Source organism: Grammomys surdaster, unplaced genomic scaffold, assembly GCF_004785775.1.
Source record: "Grammomys surdaster isolate TR1022 unplaced genomic scaffold, NIH_TR_1.0 174, whole genome shotgun sequence".
Classification (NCBI taxonomy): domain Eukaryota; kingdom Metazoa; phylum Chordata; class Mammalia; order Rodentia; family Muridae; genus Grammomys; species Grammomys surdaster.
In genome coordinates, this window is record NW_021604622.1 from 1,241,317 (window position 1) to 1,264,919 (window position 23,603).

Here is a 23,603-nt window from a genome sequence, read left to right on the forward strand (position 1 = left end):
CGTGGTTTTAGAATACAGGTGTCATTGTTTAGAATTTTAATGCCTCTCATCAGTTCTGTAGAGCATGTAGACTTTAATTTCAGATGAGAGTTAACCCGAAACCTGAACAGTTGTGATTTACTCACTTGATGTGTTATCCCGGTGGGCAGTGTTTAGAAGCTTGTCGCCTTACCCATCCAAGTAGAGATCAACCAAAGCTCCTTTCTGTAAGCGGTTTTAGTGATTACATAATTAAAAACACAACCTAGAGGCACAAGACGCTCATAACGTAAGATGGAAACAGTTTAGTTGAGGTGTGAGTGGCGTGTTATACAATTCCTCCATATAGATTGTAGGATTCGGTAGCCCTTATTGCTGTTCACGAAATTGTGCCATCATGCCAATTGATTTTAGGACGTTTTAATAACTGAAAAGAGGAGCCCAGAATCATTAATTGACAGTTGTCTGTATTTTCTTCCCAGCAGCATTTAAGATTCAGAATCAAGTCAGAGGATTACATTTTCCTTGGGGAAGATGGTCACATATGCCAGGATTCTTCCCTCCTTCAAACCTGGTCAACTTTTGTTCTTTAAAGTTCACTTTCATGAAGACCCTACTGTGCGTTGTCTGACAGGTCATTGGATCACGCTTAGTAGCGCTTACCTCTGTTGTAACTGAATTCAGCTTCCTTGTCTACAGGAAGTTTGGGAGAAAATATAAACTTGGTATTGTCCTGGTAACACATTCCTGCTTTTTCACCTTAGTAGGCCCTTTATGCTGCTTGCTGTTTCTTCATTAATATGTCTTTTCTAATTTCTACAAGGACATGTGTTAGGTCCCTTCCCCTCTTTCTTGGATGTATACATTTATTTATTTGTTTTCCCTTATGTTGAGTAGATGGATACAACTTACCTCCTAGAGTAATGTGAAATTTGGGGACATGAAATCCCTAACTTTGTTTGGACTCTGCTCCTGAGCTTCACAAATGTCTTCTTGTCGCGCCCTCTTGGAGTTGGAACTTGTCAATGTCTGATGGTCTCTGCCTCTGCACTCTCACAGCCCCATTCCTCTTTGATCCCTATAGCCTCGAATTGCAAGGTGTCTGAGGTGGGGAAGGACACATGCCATGGAGGCGGTGGTGTGTGGCAAAGAGCCACCCTGTGGGACTTAACCCACGTCTGTCCTCAGCGCTTAACAACAGTGGCTTGGGAGATGGGGAGGGTCGTAGGGATCTCAGTGATTTGCTAACTTTGGTTTTCTCATTGTTCTTGGCGTCATCCTTTCCCTTCTACTGACAGATTTGACCCGTGATTTAAAATGAAATTGCCTTCAGTAAACACAGCAGGTTTCCTGTCATTAATTGATCTATTACACTGTCTGGTGCCCCACATTGGTAGTGTAGAAAGCAAAAGCAAGTTCCACTTTCTCATTACCTTTAGGGAGAGCCGTAAGTACAATAGAGCCACCACCACCTCTTCCTCCTCCTCTCCTGTATTCTAGTATCCTTTGAAGGCATTCTAAGCATTCATTTTCCCAGACTGTGTTCACTCTGTGCCTCTGGATTTGTGATCCACAGTAGCCACACTTCCATTGTTACACATCTCCTTGTTTCCCCCAGGATGGAGATATATAAAGTGATTTTTCAGACAGAGGAAGTACATTTCCCCATGTTGTGATGAGGCCAAGGAGGAAGCTTCCAAAGCCCTCATTCCCTAGTGCAGTTTATACTCCATTATGTACCCAGGATTTCCCAAAACTCATTGCTTTCTGGAGAACACGTGGTTTGCCTGCATCAGCCTATGTACTCTGTGATTGCTGTGACCTATTACATTTTCTCTTGGTCAGTGACAGGCCTGTGGCCTATAATCCCTCAATTCTGGTAGAACCTTGGGTTGTCTGTGGGGGTGACTGATAGCTACCCTCACGTTGTTGCTGTTTTCTTCCTGTTACTTGTACTCCACTGCAGCCATGGGCATCAGTGATGGACACCTTGGTATTGCCAGACTCTTACAGCTGTCTTCCCTCCTCCCTCCCTCTCATAGTGCCTGTTGTTTGATAATTGCAAAAAGACCTGAGTTCATTGCTTTCTCCTTAGGGTTACAGTCTCCTCTAAGACTGGATAAAGTCTTACATGCTCCTGAATGCACACAGCATCTAAGATCTTTATACCCAGTTGTAGGGATTCTCGTGTATCTTAAAGCCCAGCTGTGTAGCTTGTGAGTGACTGGGTTTCCTAGTTAGTCCTATTGCTAAGTACAATTGAAGACTTCCAGTGTCCACCTGTCCTGTCAGCTACTCTCTTCCTTTTCCTTAATGTTCACAAATGCTAGGCTTGCAAAGCCATTATGTACATATTTAATGTTCCCAATAGTTTTGTTGAGTCATTAAGTATTTAAACCTTCTAAACCTCTCCTGTAGTCAGATATAGTGGCACACAGTTGTAATTTTAGCATATGGGAGGCTGAGGTAGGAGGATAATGAGTTAGAGTCCACCCTGAGCTATAATTCTGAGTTTCAGGACAGGTGTATATATTGTGGGTCCTTTTTCAAAAAGACAACGGAAAACACTCAAAGCATGAAAAACTGTATCAAAGAGAATTTCAATATTTTTGAAAGGAGAGGAGCAATGAGTTGTCGATGCTTGTCTCCCGACTTCCTCCGTGACTTCTGAAGTGATCTGTCACCTGCTCCATGCCATTTCTTACCGTTAGTGACTTTGAAAGAATTTCTAGGTGTCATATAGTTTTATAGCAAATACATTGCTGTTCTTAAAGGAAAAGGTTTTTTGAAGTTCAATCCTACTATTATTAAGACAACTAAAATCCAGGAGCGGCTTACTCGTACTGTCGGATGTCTAGTCTGCATTGAGATTTAGTCTTTCCTAAATGTCCTTTCAGTGTTGTTTTAAAGTTAGGAGAGAAAGAGGATATTCACACTAGGCTCAGCTGTCTCGTTCCTCTCTTAACCTAAGGGTTGCCACCTTTCTTTCCCGGCTTCCTGTCCCTTCTCCCACTTGTTCATTTCTTGTTTTGTTTTTCTTCACTGTCTGCTTCCTCTTACCCACATCTGATGTGTTTTTGAGCAAGCGTCACCATATCATGTGTTTTGTATGAATTGGCAGAGGCCTGTTGGGATTCAGGGATAGTCTGCAAGAGCACAGCACTCCCATTAGGAGGTGAGGTTAGCAGTAGTGTCCAGATGTCACCTTTGAAATTAGTAGTCCTTGGTGATTATTCCCTCAGTCCTCAAGTAGGCGCTAAGAGGCTGTAGTCTCCTTCTGGTAGTCTGTGTCTGCCTGCTCATTAGAATACGTTCATAGCAGTTTATGTTTCTGAAATTTTTCAGAATGGCTTCCTTTGGGTGGAAGAGGAAAATTGGTGAGAAGGTATCCAAGGCCACGTCTCAGCAGTTTGAAGCAGAAGCAGCTGATGAGAAAGATGCAGCTGAGAATGAGGATGGGAACTGGCTTCACGCCAGCAAGCGGAGGAAGGAAACCCTGCAGGAGAGCTGTAAGCAGAGGAGCAAACAGCTGAAGGATGAAGGGGCTCAGTTGGCTGAAAACAAAAGGTATGTTTTTGGATTTTTAAAAAAGATTTCATTTATTTTATGTATATGAGTGCTCTATCTGCATGTATGCCTGCATGCCAGAAGAGGGCATCAGATCCCAGTATAGATTGTTCCACCATGTGGTTGCTGGGAATTGATCTCACTCTTAACTGCTGAGCCATCTCTCCAGCCCCAGAATTTTTTTTCTTTTCTTTTCTTTTCTTTCCTTCCTTCCTTCCTTCCTTCCTTCCTTCCTTCCTTCCTTCTTTCTTTTTTTTTTTTTTTTTGTAAGTTGGAGGACAGTTTACTTTTTCGGGTTTCTGTTGTTGTGATGAAACACCATGACCAAAGGCAACTTTGGAAGGAACATGTTTATCTCTTCTTGTTCTTCCAGGTAGCAGTCCATCACTGAAGAAAGTCAGGGCAGCAACTCCAGGCAGGAACCTGGAGCAGGAGCTGAGGCAGACACCATGGAGGAGCTGAAGCAGATACCATGGAGGGTGCTGCTTATTGGCTTGCTCCTCATGGCTTGCCCAGCATACTTTCTTGTATCACTTAGGACCACAAATCTAGGGTGGCACCACCCATAGTCCACATCAAACATCAGTCAAGAAAAGAAGTACCACAGGCTTGCCCACAGGCCAGTCTGGTGGGTACATGTTCTCAGTTGAGGTTCCCTCATTTAAAACTACTGTTGCTTGTCTCAAGTTGATATAAAACTAGTCAGCACAACTATATATTTTACAGATTCATGTTTAAATATCTGATTTCATTTCTTAAAAAGACATGTTTCAGAGTCACCTGCAAGATTGCCATTTATAGTCCTATTAGGATCTAACCACTGCTTTGTTGTACCCTCTGGATGTTCGTCTAGCGAGGTGTTAGGGAACATAGCACAGTGTGTCTTGCAGTTGGGAGACATCGTCACTTACAGTTCTCTCACTTTCTCGTTGGGTTTTGTTTGAGACAGAGTTGCAGTGTAGCCTAGCTGAGCTCACCTGCCCCCCCCAACCCCCCCTTCAGTGTGTGTCTTGCTAGAATTACAGAGCCATGATGCCTTCCTGCTTGCTGTTGATTCTTAAGTACTTTTGTAAATGGGGTGGGTACACAGGAACTTGATCCTAGCATCTTTTCTTCAGTGCCCTTCCCTAGCTAAAGTTCTACAAATGGACCTGCTTCTTCCTTTATTTTCCCCTTGATTTCCTATCTCTTTACCTTACCTTGCTTAGATCTTTCAGTGGGAATGAAATTTCTTCACAAGTCAATGGAGAACAGACAAATGTTTCATAGCATATGCAGGAAAACAAGATTAGAAGAAAATAAAACTAGACCTTAATTAATTAATTAATTAATGATGCCTGTAAGAGACAGGCCCTTGAAAACTGTCTCCTATAACCCAGGTTGTCCTTGACCTTTTGACCCTCTTGTCTCTACCTCCCAAGTACTAGGATTACATGTGTGAGCCATTGCATCTAGCTTTATCTGGTGCTGGAATGCTAGTCAAGCCCTTTCCTAAGTGAGCTAAAGTGACACTCCTAAAGTCTATAAAATATACAGTTAATAAATCTCGAGTAAGAAAGATTTTTTTATTGGATATTTTATTTACATTTTGGATGTTATCCCCTTTCCCTATTTCTGCCCCCCCAATCAGAAACCCCCTGTGCCGTCCGCCTCCCCCTGCTTGTATGAGGTTGTGCCCCCACCCACCCACCAGTTCCTACCTCCCACCCTCGAATTCCCCCACACTGGGTCATCCAGCCTTCACGGGACCAAGGACCTTCTCTCCCATCTATGCCTGACAGGGCCATCCTCCTCTACATATATGATTGGAGCCATGGATACCTCCCTAAGTGCTCCTAGGCTGGTGGTTTAGACCCTGGGAACTCTGGTTGGTCAGGATTGTTGTTCTCCCCATGGGGCTGCAAACCCTTTCATCTCCTTCAGTTTTTCTCTCTAACTCCTCCATTGGGAACCCCATGATCAGTTCAATGGTTAGCTATGAGCATCTGCCTTTGTATATGTCAGGCTCTGGCAGACCTCTAAGGAGACAGCTATATCAGGCTCTTGTCAGCATGCACTTCCTGGCATCAATATCAGTGTCTGCACATGGGATGGATACCCAGGTTGAACAGTCTCCAGACAGCCCCTCCTTCAGTTTCTGTCCCACACTTTGTCTCCATATTTGCTCCCTTGAGTATTTTGTTACTCCTTCTAAGAAGGACTGAAGCACCCATACTTTAGTCTTCCTTCTTCGTGAGCTTCATGTGGTCTGTAAGTTGTATCTTGGGTATTCCAAGATTTCGGGCTGATATCCACTTACCAGTGAGTGCATATCATGTGTGTTCTTTTGTGATTGGCTTACCTCACTCAGGATGATACTTTCTAGTTCCATCCAGTTGCCTAAGAATTTCATGAATTCATTGTTTTTAATAGCTGAGTAATGGTCTAATATATAAATGTACCACATTTTATGTATCCAATCCTCTGTTGAAGGACATCTGGGTTCTTTCCAGCTTCTGGCTATTATAAATAAGGCTGCTATGAACATAGTGGAGCATGTGTCCTTGTTATATGTTGGAGCATTTTTTGTCTTTTTAGTGTTTGAGACAAGGTGCCAAGGTCTTGTAGAGCTCAGACTGCTTGGGACTTGTGATCTTGGTTATCTGTCCTGATCACTGGGGTCATAGGCAGGTTCTCCCTGTCCAACCATCCACCATGCCAGTGCAGCTTTTTATATTGAAAAATGTTTTGTTCTGTCTCTATTAAAGTTGATATATTCTGTATGCCTAGACTAAACCTTTTATTATCGTGTATTAACTATACATAATAATGAGTTTCATTGGCTTCATTGTCCTGTGTGAATATAGTGTATTGTCGTCATAGTCCCCTTCCTGCTAGCCTCTCTTACCCTCCCTATTACTGATCCCCTTGATTCCTTTGTTTGTTTTCTGATGACACAGTGAATTTCATTAGGGTTGCCCATTAAGTGCATGGGGTGAGTGGCTATTTATAGGCACATGGGTTATTTTAGTGGCCATATTACTAAAGAAAATGTCTTTACCTCTATCAAGCATTAGTTACTTATAGATCCTTATGGAAGTGTGGGTCCTCATGAACCCTCTCCACCCAAAATAGCAGTCAACATTGGTTAACTTTTTTTTTGAGACAGGGCCTCATTATATATATATATATATAGCTTTAGCTGGCCTAGAACATGCTATGTAGACTGACCTGGCCTCAAACTCATTGAGACCTGCCTCTGCTCCCAGGAGCTAGGGTTAAAAGTGTGTGCCATCATGCTTAGGTTTTAGTTTTGGAGATTGGGTTGCACGTGGCCAGGATGATCTCCAACTCAGATCAGTTCTCCTTTTTCAGTCTGCTGAGTGTTGGGAATCTAGGCAGGAGCTGTTGTGCCTGGCTAACATCAACTAAGATCTTCATAGTGTAATGCTAGTGTGTGTATTGTTGTTTGTGGTATTTTAGGCATAAAGGATTTTTTCTTGGGGCTGGAGAGATGGCTCAGTGGTTAAGAGTACTTACTGCTCTTCTGGAGGTCCTGAGTTCCATTCCCAGCAACCACGTGGTGGCTTACAACCGTCTGTAGTGGGATCCAATACCCTATTCTGGTGTGTCTGTAGAGAGTTACAGTGTACTCCCATACATAAAATAAATAAAATAAAAAAAAAGAGTTTTCTCTTGTAGAATTTTTTTTTTTTGTTTGTTTTTTTTTGTTTTGTTTTTCGAGACAGGGTTTCTCTGTGTAGCCCTGGCTGTCCTGGAACTCACTCTGTAGACCAGGCTGGCCTCAAACTCAGAAATCTGCCTCTGGCAACTGATCCAGTATGATAATGCAACATCTTTGTTTTTTTGTTTTTGTTTTGGGGGGGTTGTTGTTTTTTGTTTGTTTCTTTGTTTGTTTTTGTTTTTTCGAGACAGGGTTTCTCTGTGTAGCCCTGGCTGTCCTGGAACTCACTCTGTAGACCAGGCTGGCCTCGAACTCAGAAATCCACCTGCCTCTGCCTCCCAAGTGCTGGGATTAAAGGCGTGCACCACCATCGCCTGGCTCTCTTGTAGAATTTTACAGATTGTGTTTTAGAAGAAACCAATGTAAAATCTTTCATGTATGAAATTACTTTTAGAATATCTACTAAGACATGTTTAGAAATGTCAGTAAGCTCCTGTTACAGTTCATTACCACTGTCGTGTTGCCTTTTCTCGAGACTGCACTAGTGTGAAGGGGAAAAGCCACTGGTTCCTGTCAGGACATTCCCTTAGGATTTTCTGTGGTCAAGGAAAGATAACAACTTTAGAGATAAACAAAATAGCTCATGGTTTCGGCCTACGTTTTAAAACATTGAGTCATGTCACTAAAATCAGCTAGAAGCTTACTTTAGGATCATAAAATTTTTTTTTCTGTTTAGCATTTAGAATAATGTATACATAGCTTTTGGAAAGTAAACAGAATTAAGGGGATCTTGTAGAATTAAGTAATTTGGCTATTCAAACCAAACCGAGGTAGAAATAATGGTTTCAAAATGCCTGAAAATACTGAAGTTTGACAGCAGGGTAAGGAGTAGCAGTGAAATTTAAATGAGAAGCAACCACACAGCCTGGTTTCTCCCTGTCTAATCAACTTTATCGTTACCATGGCCTTTAGCCACATTGGTCTTTCTTTTCCCCCATCAGTGTATGTGTGTATGTACATGTTTGTGTGTGGCTGTGCATTCATATTTGTCTGTGTGAGCGTGGAATCAGACTTACTCAACAAGCATTTTCCCAGCTGAGCTGTCTCCCAGCCTCTCATCCCTGTAGTTCTTTTGTAATTGTGTGAGGGACTTGTCTGGTGTGTTTTCCTGCCCTTCCAGTTTCTGCCCATGAGTTGTTCTCAGCTCTCTCTGGTAGGCAGGCTGCTGTGCAGCAGCACTCTGAGGCCCTCTGTCTGTCTGTCTCTCTGTCTGTCTGTCTGTCTGTTTTCCTTCCTTCCTTCCTTCCTTCCTTCCTTCCTTCCTTCCTTCCTTCCCTCCCTCCCTCCCTCCCTCCCTCCCTCCCTCCTTCCTTCCTTCCTTTCTTTTCCCCTTTATAGCAGTTTATTTTTACTTTTTGAATTTCTATTGTCTTCAAGTTACTTTACATACTGTTACTTGTTTATATGTCCCTGTGATTTTTCTCTTGTTTTTTAAATTCATATTTTTTCACTGAGCTTTATTGAACATGTAGAATTATTTGAACACATTAATATGGTCTTATTCAAATAGGTTGCTATCATCTCTTCCCCAGAGAAGGCTTCACTCTTTGGTATCATCTTCTACTGCCTGTTTGATGGTGGTAGGACTACCTTAGACTTATTTTGCAACTTGAATTTTCTCTTCATAGTATTAATGATTCTTCATGACAGAAGGCTTACTTCCGTGTCCAGTTCTAAGGAAGCTTGGTGCTTTTAAGATGGGCAGGTGACTATAATGGTTACGAGTATGGATTTTGAAGTAATTTTACCTCTGTTCAGGTTTTATCATAATTATCATTTCTTTCTGTATGAATTTTGGACAGGTCATTAACTTTTCTACCAGTTTCAGGTTTCCTCATATAAATGATGACATATATCTTAAAGATTATTGAAAGATTTCAGAACAAGTCCATGTAAAAAGAATGTAGCATGATATATTACCCCTAAATAAATATGTGTTAGATAATTTTGTATTAGGATTTTATGGTACTGGTTTATAATAATGCTAAGCTTTTTAGAGGTTAATTTTTCCAAATATTTTTTTTTGTATACTTATTTCTAACTAGGATTTGTCTTCCTAAGGTAAAGGGTATAATAGCTCCCAACATTTTAAAACTGGCACATAGTTTCAACCACTAGATGGTGACACTTGCATAGCAAAGTGGCTTTGTTATTGTGGTATGGGTATGTATGTGTGTGAAGGCCAAGTGTAATTAGAACTTATTGTGAAAGTTACTTAGGAAAGTATAACAACGACAGCGAATTTGAGTAGGTTTTCACTGTGTGATGCACATCCTGAGTCTGAGCCTCAGTGTATTTGAAGTCAGTGGTTTTGCCCCACATCTCAGGAAAGAGTGGATGCAGTCAGTGTAGTGTGTGTATTCCTTACCCTCATGTCCTTGGACTGTCCCATATCTGTAGATTATTTGTCTTCACGCTGTTGTAGTGAATAGCAGATTCTCATGAAAGATTTCCCCCTCCACTTCAGCACTGGGACTCATCCCTTCTCACTTCTCAGGAACATTTCCCTAAATCTCTCCCGGTGTCTGTGTCACCTGTTCGTCCCATGTGTCCCCTCTCTGACATGCTGGCATGCCTGATAACATGTGTTGCCTACCATCCGAACCCCCGCTCTTTAAGTCTCTCTCTGTACCTACTTGGATACATGAAAAGCATCAGACTTACCAAGCAGATCATCTGAGTTTCTACCCAGGCATCTGCTGCTTTCCCGTAGAGGTGAAAGGCACTGCCATTTCCCCTAGTTACTGTAGCCTCCAACCTGAGTCAGCTCTCCGGCTTAGTCACCTTCTCAGAGCTGTTCTGCCCCACTTGCTTATAAGTCACTGCCTGTCTGAGAGCTGACTGTTTCTGTAGCCATGATTTCTGGCTGCTACTATTATAATAGACTAGTGAGACCCCATTGGTAATACCTCATTTGAGAGAAAGGCTATTACTCCTTGACACAGACCAGATGAGACTTGGTGAAATTCTGGAGAGAGCGGTGTGGGTTAAGGCCATGTACAACAAGCTCTGACTTGTGGGAAAATAGTACACAGGAAGGAGCCCCCTCACCCGGCGCCCATTCACGGTTGGCTTCCAGGGCACACTGATTTCATAGGTATCACTGAAGAAGTTTCTCATGATAGTGGTCATCTAAGTTCATTTGTAGAGCTGTGGGCAGTTTCCCATAGGCTTGTATTTTCCTACTCCCCTTTTGCTCCCAACCCCCTTCTGGTTTACTTGAGATCCCAGCAGAGGTAGCCAGGAAGCTTTGACCTCAGGCTCTTGTCCAGGTAACCAATGGACATCATTCCTAGATGCCTTTCTTTCTTTCGGTCCTCAGGCCCAGCCCGAGTTGAGTTTCTTATACCATATATACTCTTTTATCCACTCTCAGTTTTCACTGCATTTATCCTGGTCTTACTGGGAGTTACCTTCTCCCTGGATTTCTCAGTAAACCCGCATTGGTCTCCTTGTGCATGTTTTTATATGCTGATAGCTTATTCAGCTCCCTTGATCTGGACGTCTTTTAGAAATGTAAATCGTGTCAGTGTTGATAAAGCCTGTGAATTCTCCACCAGGACTATATTAGATCAACACCTCTAGCCCTAGCCTGTTAGGTTTTCTGTGGCCGTGGTTCGGCCTACTTCTCTAATATAATTGCTTCCTTTCTCCTTATACTATAATCATACTGGTTTGACTTTCTATCCTCTGAACATGAAGTACTTAGTCTTGCCTTGGGCTCTTGCCTTTGTCTGGAATGGACTTTCTTCAAATTTTCAGATGTTTGTCCTGTTTTGTCATTCAGGTCTCAGGTTATGTACGTTCCTTGGAAGACTCTCCTGTTCGCCTATCGCCCATTGAGAGAAGACACTTGTTCATTATATGTCACATCTTTCTTTAAATCATGGAATTTACATTTGCATCTTTTTCTCATGTCCCTTTCTCCATAAAGTACTTAGAAAGTTCTAGAAGAATAGTAGAGATCTTTTCTATCCTTGCCCAGAGAAAGTGACCTATAAATATTTATTAAATATGCCACTAACTAAATAGCTCATTAGACTTGAGCTGTAGTAAATTAGAAATACAGTCGGGAGCAAAGTAACTTAGCACTGCTTATGTGCTCATGTGGTGAGTGAGCAGGCGCTCCGCCTTGGCCTGGTCACCAGCTGCTCTTTGTCTCATTGTCTGGCATTATCTCACCCTGCCCTGTGTAATCCCCGAGCTGTTCACCTTGCTTCCTTCCTTGTGCTGATTTGCTTCCATGTTGTTAAGGCTGCCTTTAAACTGGCTGAATCAGACTTGGGTCATTTATTAACCACAGTGACTTTAAACCAAGGTTTTATCTTTTAATGTTTCCTACCCAACAGCTGCAATAGGGCTGTGTCTTTTCAGTCTGTTCCAGACTGAAGTTGAATTAGGAGATAGGCTGCAGGAGTTGGGAGAGACCACAGACTGACTTATTTAATGCCAAGTGTCCTATGATCTCCAGATGGAGGAACTCAGTGGTGCCACTGTTGAGCTGTAGGAAGGATCACCTATGAAATGAACAAGGGCTTGAAGGAGACCGAGAGGGGGTGGGGCAGCTCAGGGATCTGTTAGGAGTGAAGCTCTTCATTGCGTGCTTCACCTTAACTATGGGAAAATGTTTGTATATTTAGGCAAGAAAGGCCTCAGCTGGAAGCATTGAGTGTATTTTCAAAATAGAAGTGGTAGGTGAGAAGGCATTCTTTTCTTTTTGCTTTACTTCTGTGTTCCATACAAATCTGTGTGAGGTGTGTTTGCATGTGTGAGCATGTCTCTATGTGTATGCATGCATATCTGCCTTATGCAAAGAGTAAATAGAAAGAGTTATAGGTACTATTCTGGTGAATTTCCTAGTTTATCTTGTTCTTTGTATATGGACAGCTTTGGTGGGTAGTGATATGGTAAGCCATCTTCCTTTGCAGCACTGGGGACAGTGCCATTTTGAGCAGTATAACCTTTTGACAGCTGTTTTTCTCACAGGCTCTTAACATCCCTGGCCCCGTGTGGCCCCTGCCACTAATTCCTTAAACACATGAAGTAACAGTTGAAGGATACCTCCATGAATTTCCATAACTGATACCTGCTACACTATAATAACTGCTTCTAGTTTACTTAGGCAGAGCAGAACGTGTGAAGTTAAGAAGGACGTTTGTGGTTGCTAACACAACAGACTTCCATCAGTAGCTTGGCCAGGCGGAGACTGGGGACAGAGCCATTGCTGCTGTTTGAAAGTAAATGTTTATAGTGACAGAGCCATGGTCATCTGCTTATGTCATGTCTATGGCTGACTTATGACACAATGGTAGATCTAAGTAGTTGTGACAGAAACCATACTGCTCACAAAGTCTAAGATATTCACTAGATGGGGTATCAGCATGCCATCCTTTGCTCTAGAGACCAAAACCCTCCAAGGGCCTTAAAAGCTGCAGAGATAATTTAAAACATTAAACATCTCAGAACCAAAGCCTCTCTGCTCTACCTAGAATTCCCTGTCCTCCTGTCCCCTCCTCTCTTCTTCCCCCCTCCCCTCCCCTATCTCTTCTCTGTTTTTTCTCCGAGTACTCACAATCCTCTGTCTTAGGAGTTTTATAATTCCTATTACTGAAATGATGAGACGGACTAAAGGAAAAATGGTGGCTGCTTCTTGTGTTTCAGAGAAGAGCTTGTTTTTACTTCCTGGTGTTATTTCCTGTTCCCTCTTAGTGTGTCTTCTATGCTTCTCTCTGTTTTCAGAAGTCTCATGCAGCAGGTAGGACAACTGGAGTGGATAGAAACTGTGATATTAATGTCTTTTAAGTGCTCAGACATTTTCTGTGGGCTTAAAGAATTAAAACACACACACACATAGACATACACAGACATACACAGACACACACACACCACACTATGGGCCTAAAAGAATTAAAATACACACACACACACACACACACACACACACACACACACACGCGCGCACACACACACACGCGCGCGCACACGTACAAAAAAACCAAACATCTGCTCAGGCCAGCTGTCGTGACTGTTGTAGCATAGTCAGGAGGCAGAGGCAGGTAGATTTCTTAGTTTAAGGCCAACCTGGTCTACAATAATGAGTTCTAGGGCTGCAGAGTGAGACCCTGTAGCAAAACAATCCCCCCAAACAAACCTACTCTGATTTCTAAGTTCAGAAAGAAGTACACATAAGGACAAGAGGAAAATTAAGTAAGACATTAAGTAAGGTAGTTGTAGAAGGCCTTGTAAGAGCTACGTTACGTACTGTACTACCTTGGGAGGATTAATGCCATGAAGTTTGGGACTTGTCCTGTAGCTGCTCTCAGCTTTTGCTCTGTAAAAGGAGAGCAAGTCATGTCAATTTTATAGGACTTTGAGTACTAAAAACAATCGTATGTTAAATAATTGTATTATTTCTCTCCCTTTTAAAAAGTCACACAACATAACATACATTAAATAGATAAAAAATAAACCCATAATATTCTTAAAAAAATGAAAGAGTTACTCTGAGGTCAGTCAAGTGATATCACGGCTAGTGTATGGAGCCATCAGCAAAGGATAACAGCAGGAAGAACAGTGTTTTAATTTACTAGAGAATGTCTCTATGGATTGAGAGATGACAAAGTAGAAAAGACAGTCCTGATGTCAGGTATGTTTTCACTAGGAGCTCTTTCCAAACAAAGGCATGGAAAATGGCTGGACTCAGGGTAATGAGCCAGCCGAATAGAGCGAAAGTGTGCTGAGCAGTGTAGACAAGAGATTGGGCGGTCATGCAAGTGCTAACTTGAATTTGCTACCACTGTACTAGAAAATTTATTGCTATAGTATTTGTAAGGAAATTGTGAATGGAAGGATTGTTATGAATTGCAAAGAAGATATAGAACTTTGCAGTTCCCAGCTTTTCCTGTTGTCAATAGTTACACTGGGAACATTGTTTAGAGAGGTTTGGGAGTACTCAAAGTCTACCTAAAGAGACAGAGCACTTTTATGTGATACATGGTTACTGCCCTGTAGATAAGTCATGAAAACTTAGTACAGATTAGTAGCAGCAGATTGTCTGATACTCTGTGTAACATTTGTGAGAGTAGTACATAAAGCCTGTGTACATAACCAGAAATTGGCACATTTCTGGCTTTTGAGTGGTAGGTACATTTTTTTCTTCTATTATCACATTTTTTTTTGAGTGGCTGGTGCATTTTTTCTTCTATTATCACATTTTCTTTTATCACATTTCTAATGTTCTGCTAAGATGCACTTTAGATTGTTGTATGTAAATTTTGTATTATGTTTCTGGATATAATTTATTAATCTTAGAATTTGCATATTCATCTGATAGATGTGAAAGTCTTCAGTAATCACAAGGATGGATTCTCTGTAATGTTTTTAAATTCTCCAGATAGGCTGAAATAATGTCAGGACAGTGAGCTCCATTCCTAGCCCAGGTTAAATTTTAATTGTGAAATTTAATACTTCAGATTAGACAGAGGCAGTGGTTTTCTAGTCATGGCCCGTTCTGTGTCATCCCATGTCATAATATGATCTCTTTTCTCTAGACTACTCTGTGTCTACCTTACTTCTCCAGAAATGTGAATCTCGGTTAGGGGGAGCTGAGTACCCATCCCACTGCATGCACAGAACTTAGACACCGAAACAAATTCGAAGTTTCAATTTATTCTATAAAGAGTTATTAAGAGAGTGCTATTACCAATATTCACCAGAATAAATTTTGTACACATTCATTTTTATTTAATTTAATTTTTTATTTAATTTTATTTAATTGCATGTGGATGGTGGCACATGCAATTGTTCACATGTAGATGTCTTAGGACAGCGTCTGGGATTTTGTTTTTTCTTTTCATCCTATAGATTTTGGGGATCAAATCAAGTCATCTGGCTTGGGAAAGCACTGTTACTGCAGAGCCATCTTTTTTTTTTTTTTTTTTTTTTTTTTTTTTTGGTTTTATCGAGACAGGGTTTCTCTGTGTAGCCCTGGCTGTCCTGGAACTCAATCTGTAGACCAGGCTAGCCTCGAACTCTTGAACTCCGAAATCCGCCTGCCTCTGCCTCCCAAGTTCTGGGATTAAAGGCGTGCGCCACCACCGCCCGGCGTGCAGTGCCAACTTGCTTGTATGTTCCTAGAATAAATTTGATAAGGGGGGGCTTTTCTGATGAGAAAGGGATTGGGTTTAATTCAAGGGAAGGAGTGAACCCCACTTATGTTATACCATTTGCATATTTTGTGGACTTTTTAAAATAAGCAGATTTGTCATTAAAAAGAAGGCAAGGTACATGGGTGAGGGAGTGATGCTCTCTTCTTCATCTCCTCTCTCCACCTGAGGCATGAGAGCAGGAGGGCTAACCCTTCCCCTCATTGGCTACAGCACTCAGGAGAGCTGGCTCTGTACCTCCCCTGGGCAGCACAATAGAACTGGCCCTGGTTAGCCAGCTCCCAGCCCTTAGGGCATGACAGTGGGGAGCACTGACCCTTCCCCTTGCCAGCTGTGGCATTGGCTGAGCTAGGCAGAGCAGTGCTGGAGAGCTTGGCCTGGTGGTGCTGGCTCAGGAGAGCTGGTGGGCTGACCATCTCAGCTACCCACCAGGTCCAGATCCAGGGCTTTGAGTTGGCCACCACAACATCTATCCAGTCTGGGATCTGCTGGAGCAAGTGAAGAGTCCTGTCCTGAAGATCTAAAGCACCTGGACCTCTATGAAACGGGGCAGCAGCAGGATAGCTGAAAGGAGTCCCAGTGAGGATCCAGGATTGATGGTGTAGCAGAAGGCAGAGAGAGGCCTTGAACCAGACCAATGACTCATGCAGTGAACCCCTGCAAGTAAAGATGTGTGGACAGAGGGGTGTACTGTGGGACACATTGTGACACACTACAGCGTCCATGACAATATGTATGTGTGTGTGTGTGTGTGTGTGTGTGTGTGTGTGTGTGTGTGTGTGTGTATTTAATTTTAGCTTATTTTCTTTTGCAGGGAAGTTGCAGGAGTGGAAGGTAGATACAAAGGGATGGGGAGATGAGAGGAATTGGGCTGCATGGTGTAAAATTCACAAAGAATCAATGAAAAGTTAAAAAGACAAGACAACTTGCTATGGTCATGAGGTTTATTTATTATTTTTTATTTGATCAAAATTATTCTGTGACATTGATGTTAATTTCTGTTGATAGATATATGAAACAAATGAAAATGTAGGTAGTACATATATTTCATTACCCATCTATCAGAAGTCAAACTTGGAAGATTAAAATGTTGACTTTGTACATACAGAAAAATTTATTTTCTAGAACAGAGGTTCTCAGCCTGTGGGTCATGACCCCTTTGGGGGGTTTGAATGATCCTTTCACAGAGATGACCTATCAGATATTTACATTACTATTCATAACAAGGGTAAAAATATGTAGTAGCAATGAAATAATTTTATGGTTGGGGGTCACCACACCCAAAGGAAGTGTATTAAAGGGTTACAGCATTGGGAGGGTTAAGAAGCACTGCTCTAGTGGGTGTACAGAGGATACTAGAAGTGAATAATTGTGGTTAGCACAGTAAAACCCTGGAAGTTTCTTATACTAGTAGCTGCTGCACTATTGTTTAAATTTGCTTTGGAAATGACCTTTATCCAGTGTTGTGTGCACCTTTGTGCAGTGGCAGTGCCTTCCTGTTGTTTTCACCATTAGTCTTGTATAGAAAGATGATTTGGTTCTGTCCTACTTAATTAGAAACTTCTGAAGGCATTTACCCATTTGTGTAAATAAGCAGCTTAAATACTGGAAGTGGATTTGTGATTTAATCCCCATAACTGCATAATTTCAGTAAGTGATCTTCTCTTTAGCTTAGTTAGGGTTTCATTGCTGTGAACAGACACCACAACTATGGCAACTCTTATAAAGGACAACATTTAATTGGTGCTTGCTTACAGGTTCAATTCAGGGCTGAAATCAACCAAGTAGAAACAAAAAGAACTATACAAAGTATCAACAAAACCAGGAGCTGGTTCTTTGAGAAAAGTCAACAAGATGGATAAACCCTTAGTCAGACTAACCAGAGGGCACAGAGACAGTATCCAAATTAATAAAATCAGAACTGAAAAGGGAGACATAACACCAGAAACTGAGGAAATTCAAAAAATCATCAGATCCTACTACAAAGGCCTATACTCAGCAAAACTGGAAAATCTGGATGAAATGGACAATTTTCTAGACAGATACAGGGTACCAAAGTTAAATCAGGAGCAAAAAAACCCAAACAGTCCCATAACCCTTAAAGAAATAGTAGCAGTCATTAAAAGTCTCCCCACCAAAAAAAAAAAAAGGCCCAGAGCCAAATGGTTTTATTGCAGAATTCTATCAGACCTTCAAGGAAGACCTAATACCAATTCTCTTCAAACTATTCCTCTACATAGTTTCAGCTCTTCAGTTTCCTATTTTCAGGTTCTACAAAGAGGAATCTGATAGGCTTATCCCAGTTGGACCAGGTCATAGAAATTATACAAAGTCAACTTGACAATGGATTGGCTTATTTGGATTGTGCATTTTTCTTTGTTCCAGTCAGCTGTGTCCTGGGTAAAAGAACTTGTGGTCTTTTCTTGAAAAAAGGACTGGTTAAAACCCTGTTTCTAGTACCTACCAATAAAGATACTATCTCTTTCTATATTTCTTATAACTGTATAATATTCACCCTCTAAGCAAGTATGCTATAGAGAGAATCTTGTGGTCTAAAGGAACGAAGGGGTGTTTGCTATGTATATAAAAAGTACAATACATTTAAAAACCTAGACTTGTGATTTCTTGGGAAAATACCCAGAATTGTGCTGACACATGATAAAGTTGGGGCAGAACTGTCAGGTTGCCCACCCTCCTGTGTAGCCCAACAACCATGCTCAGTGGGCAGCTCTGATTGGACTTCCTGGGCTATGGAGAAGAGGAGGAAGGAGAATCTGGGAGGGAGCATGTTAGGGAGTGAGGAATGATGCAAGAGGGGCAGTGGGGTGCATGGGATTGTATTTCATGTAAGAAACTCAGGAATAGAGACCGTGGTAAAATGATAGTGACAGCAAGAGCTGAGACAAATAATGAAGTCGTGTGAGGAATGAGGGGGAGGGGGGCACACTGTTTTCACGTCATTAGAAAGTAATTCCTGACGCTCGAGTAGCCTTTCACCTAGGGTTAAACAGTGCTCAGGCAGATGTCTTTTCATGGAGGAATTCTGTCAGGTAAAGGCTATGAAGGAGCTGGGCTTGGTGGTAGAGTCCTTTGATCTCAACTCTCGGGAGTCAGAGGCAGATGGAGCTGAGTTTGAGGCCAGTCTGGCCTAGATAGTAAGTTCTAGGCCAGCCAAAGATACATAGTAAGAACTGATTGCCAGAGCTTCTCAAAGCCCAAAAAGTCTCTAACAGTGGTCTAGGCTTACTTATTTCTGTGTGATTTGGCTGGAATCAGAGGTTGCCACCTTCTCTTGAGTTGAGCATTTAAGTTGTAGTTAAGCTTCGAGCACCACAGCAGAGTTGTTCATTTTAAGTGTGGGTTGACTGCCACACCTCTAATGACTCTAAAAGCAAACTTCGTAAAGCACACTCCCACTATGTACTCTTTGTGCTTTGTCAAGACGGTATGAGACTTAACCTGGGGTTTGCTGATAGCCTCTGCTGGCCAGTCCAGGAGTATCCTCCTGTCTGTCTCCACAGTGGTGATATTTCATGCTCAGGGTTTAATGTGAGTGCAGACAAACTGCACTCCGGTCCTCAGGCTTGTGCAGCAAGCACTTCACTGACGGAGGAGTTTGGGTCTTTTTGTACAGCATCCTTTCCGTAATACAATGGATGTTCTGAGAGGTGGGTGTTAGGCAGTTTCATGTGTGAGCCCAATGGAGTATACTTACAAAAGCTTACATGGCAGTTGAAAAGGATGCCTAGTGAGGAAATAGGACCAAGTGTGGCTTAGCATGAGGCTCTGATGTTACACTTGATGCCTTCAAACCCTACCCGACCCTTGTAGCTGCAGCATTAGCTACCTTTGGGATGTTAGCTTCTGTAATCTTCTGCTCTCTTATTTGTGAAATGGAGATAATAACTGACGATGCCACCTGGGGTTCTGCTGAGGGTCAAGTACAGTAATGAACGTAAAGTAGCTGGCATTGTAGTCTGTGCTCAGTGGCTGTCAGTGTCTGCTAATATATAATTCACAAAGCTCCTTGTGGTTTCCAAGTGCAATGTAAAAATGAGAAATATGTTTAAGGCCCACACAATTATGCATGTGGTATAAAGAAAAATAATTGGACTAAATAACAACTTAGATGGTTTAGGTCAGTCTCTTGAGTTGGCTTTTCGGTTAAGCGAGTCAGTGAGAACAGGGTGTATGGAGTTTCACTTCTGGTGAATTTACAATGATCTTGTACAGTAACTTGTTCTCCTAAGTACAAGAGATGAGCTCTAAAATAGCAATAAAAAGATTGTCATTTTGATGCGGTGATGATTCAGTTGATAAGAATGCTTGCTGAATAATTGGAAAGGATCTTTGTCCGAATTTCCAGCACTCAATTAAAAGCTGCACGTGTGCCTGTAACCCCAGCATTGTTGGCTGAGAGATAGTGGATCCCAGGAGCTCACTGGCCAGCTAGCCTTACAAACCTGGATTTTTTCCAGGCTCAAGAAGTTAGCATCAAGAGCAATAAAGGAGGATCCTGTCCTAATGCCTGCACACACACATCAACACAAGCATACACCATACACACACATGCCCACATGCACGCACATACATACACTATTATGTGTATTATAGGATTATAATTTTTATTAGAGAATATGAACCAGTAGCAGTTGTTTATTACTAAATATTATGTATTGTACATATAGAACACATACTGAGAAAATGAAGGGTCTGGAAAACAACAAGAAATGATTTAAGAGAAGGTAGTATGTGACAAGAGGTTGTCAGTGATTCACAGCCCTGGAACTGCAGACGTGTTCAGGTACTTGGAAAGAGGAGCAGTGCTCGCTAACATTGCCTAGGGAGCAGGAGAAAGTGCACAGCCTCTGAAGACTTTGTGTCAACTGTGCTAAGGGCAATTTTAGAGTTACTGAGTTAGTTTAGCTGTTTGTGGCTACAGCTGAAGGTATTAATTGAATACCTGGTTCTCAATCTTAAAAGGTGGTAGTGTGGATTAGTTATTAGTCTTGTTGCTGTAACCAAAGCCTTGACAAGAAGCCACTTAAGGGAGGAAGAGTTGATTTTAGCTTCTAGTTTGACAGAATGCAGCCTGTCATTGTAGAGAAGGCATGAGGTTAGTAGTTCCACCCTGGCAGGAGTGTATGGTTGGGTCTCCTCATGTCTCACACCCTAGTGGAGCAGGACAAAGGGGGGAGGCAGGAAGCAGGGCTGGTGTTTAAAATTTGTAGGTTGGCCCCCAGTGATCCATTTCTCACTGAGGTACCACCTCTTAAAGGCAGCTCTAACAAATGACAGCAGGAAACTAACTTCGATAATTTAGAACCAATGTCTAAGTGGTCTTCCCTTCCTCCACTTTGGTTGCTGTAGTAGGACCGCCTCCTTTTCTCTCTTAGTTTCTTCAGAAAGATTGGAAAGCTTGTGCACGAAAACCATAGAGACTTAAGCACATAGTCCCTTGTAGAGAGGCACGATTATTTTGTGCTCACTCCTGGCAGCTTCGGAGCCTCTCATCACCTGTGCAGAAGGCCTGATGATGAAGCAGTGCCTCCACTTGGACTGTGTTGTTTTCCAGGACTCTATTTTTGTGTTTTGTAAAAAAGATAGTCTTTTGTTTTCAGCAGTTTGACATAAAAAACTGTTTTCAAGCATCCAGATGAAACAGTGGGAAGAGAAAATTGATCGTGTACAGTAGGCTTCTGCTTATGGGATTGTTCATTCAATACAGATGAATTTTTAAACAGTGAAAAAAAAAGGTTCCACAACTTTTCCAAGTAGTGCTACTATTTGCACTAAGTGTCTATACATATACCTTTAAGGGACTTGTCACAGTCAAACCACAACATACTAGAAGTTATCTGCATATTATTTTGGGTGCATTTTACCTGTCTTTTAAGCTTGGCATGTATTTATATTATGAACAAAAATAGATATTTGTCCTTTCTATGACTAAAAACAATTTGGGAGGAAAGGAATTATTTTGCTACATCAACAGGTCATTGCTTATCATTGAATGAAGTCATGGCAGGAACTCAAACAAGACAGGAGCCTGTGGCAAGAGCTGTAGAGAGGCTGTGAAGAGGGCTGTTCATTGGCTTGCTGGGCCTACTTCTTACAGAGAAGGACCACCAGCCCAGAGTGGCCCCACCCACAACAGGCTCAATTCCTAATTCAGAAAATGCCCTACAGGTTTGTTTGCCTGCTAGCAGTCATAAGGAGGCATTTTCTCAATTCAGGAATCCTCCTCTCAGATGAATTTAGATGTGTCTAGTTGTCATAAAACTAGTCAGGATGACGGTCATCTCTGCCAGGTAGATTGCTATAGCAGAACCTAGGCTTAGAAACTGGATTGCAAGCTTTTAAGGCAAATCCTTTAAAGCACGTATCCCATCACTGAAGTTAATTAAAAAGGAAAGACATTTGATTTCTCAGCCCGCAAAGTTCTTTTTAATAATAATAATAATAATAACAATAACAATAGTATATAAATACTATGATGTGTGTGTGTGACACACACAGGTCAGAGGACAAGTTTATAGAGTTAGTTCTCTGCTTCTACCTTTAGGTGGGATCGAGGGATTGATGAGTGGTAGGCTTTGCCCCCTTAAGCCATTGTGCTAGCTCAGGCTACAGAGTCTTAGAAGGCAATTTGTAAGATCTCTTATTTATATTTTTGCCCTTTCCACTTTTTTTTCTTCCATTTGTTTAATTTACCTAAGCTTTTATAACAGCATTATTAGCAATCTTTAATAGAAAATTTTCTATTTCTAATAGATTATTTTCAAGTTCCTGAGTTTCAAATTGAACATGTACTCTGAAGGTTAAAATATGATATTAATGTAACTTTAACAACTGCAGATACCAGGAGGCAATTCAGAAGTGGGATGAAGCACTACAGCTAACCCCAGATGATGCCACCCTTTATGAGATGAAGTCACAGGTAAGAATTACAAGAAATCTGATTTTTTACTATGTAATTATGTTGTGGTTTTTCAGTGAGCTGTGATGGGAAATTTGTCTGCTCTCATTTCTCTTTTCTAATATAATTGTTTTTGAAAAATATTAGCATGTTATATATAGCTTTGTTTTGTGTATAAAATTAGAAACGCATTTGCTCTTGCAGTGAGCTCAACTGTTATTTCAACCTAGCTCTAAGAAGCTATAACATACAGATAAAATTACTAGCTAATTTTTAAAATAGATGGCAAGTTTTTACTTTACTTATAAATTAATTGTCTACTAGTAGCTCTTTTTTTTCTGAAATGAAGATGTGTTGTATTTTGGAAGATACGTCACAGGTCCATTGCTTCACCATCCAGAGCTGCTACTAGAACATGCATTAGTGACTCAGTGAAGACGTTTGAGGAAACCCAGACCTAAGCCTGACTAATGGAAGAGGAAGAGGTTGAGACTGCCTTTTCTGTACAAATTGCCTAGTTAATGTCACTTGATTATTAATAATTTCTACTCAAAGAGACCTTTCTTAGGGGCGCATTTCAGATGTTTCAGGTGCTTTGGATGAATTAGATGTGAGAGCTTAAGGGAAGGAGCTGTGTACCAGTTACCGCTCCCGCTTCCTTAAGGGAAGGAGCTGTGTACCAGTTACCGCTCCCGCTTCCTTAAGGGAAGGAGCTGTGTACCAATTACTGCTCCCACAATCCGGATTAAACTCTGACTGGTGTGGGTGCTGGGATGAGAGTGACTAGGGATGACTTGATCAACAGCTTTGGTATTGTGCAGGTTTGGGACTGAAGCCATCATGGAGGCTCTGCAGGCTGCTGCAGATATCTTTGTGGTCAGCCAGTTTGGTGGTGTTTTTGTTTTTACTGTGTATTTGGTTGCTGAGAAAGTGGCTGTGAGCACCCAGAATAATAATGATGAACAGCAGACCCGGGACTCCTCAGCAGAGGGATCATTCACAGTGAAGACTGTCCCAGGGGACTCTACATACCATGGAACAAAGGCTGCTGTACCTCTGAAAGAAGACCAAACTGAGTACTTGGAGGAAAGAATAAAAGAAATTATTAATAAGTAGTCTCAGCTTATTGGCTAACCCATTGTTCCCTTTGTGGAGGAGTATGATAGAGAAATCAGTGGTCATGAGGCTGAAGACAAGAAGTCTGGTGACGAGCCTTAAATGAAGTTAATTCAGAGGAAGGTGGAAGAGG

The 23,603-nt window shown here is 41.6% G+C and overlaps 1 protein-coding gene across 2 annotated transcripts in view; it reads left to right on the forward strand.

The window, feature by feature from the left end:
- Ttc33 (tetratricopeptide repeat domain 33) overlaps positions 1 to 23,603 on the forward strand; it is a 31,459-nt gene that overhangs the window by 661 nt on the left and 7,195 nt on the right. For both annotated transcript variants that reach the window (XM_028767639.1, XM_028767640.1), the window contains exons 2-3: positions 3,325 to 3,546; positions 22,294 to 22,375. In XM_028767639.1, coding sequence (XP_028623472.1) covers positions 3,326 to 3,546; positions 22,294 to 22,375 — 303 coding nt within the window. In that variant the 5' untranslated portion in view covers position 3,325. The remainder of the gene's footprint in view (positions 1 to 3,324; positions 3,547 to 22,293; positions 22,376 to 23,603) is intronic.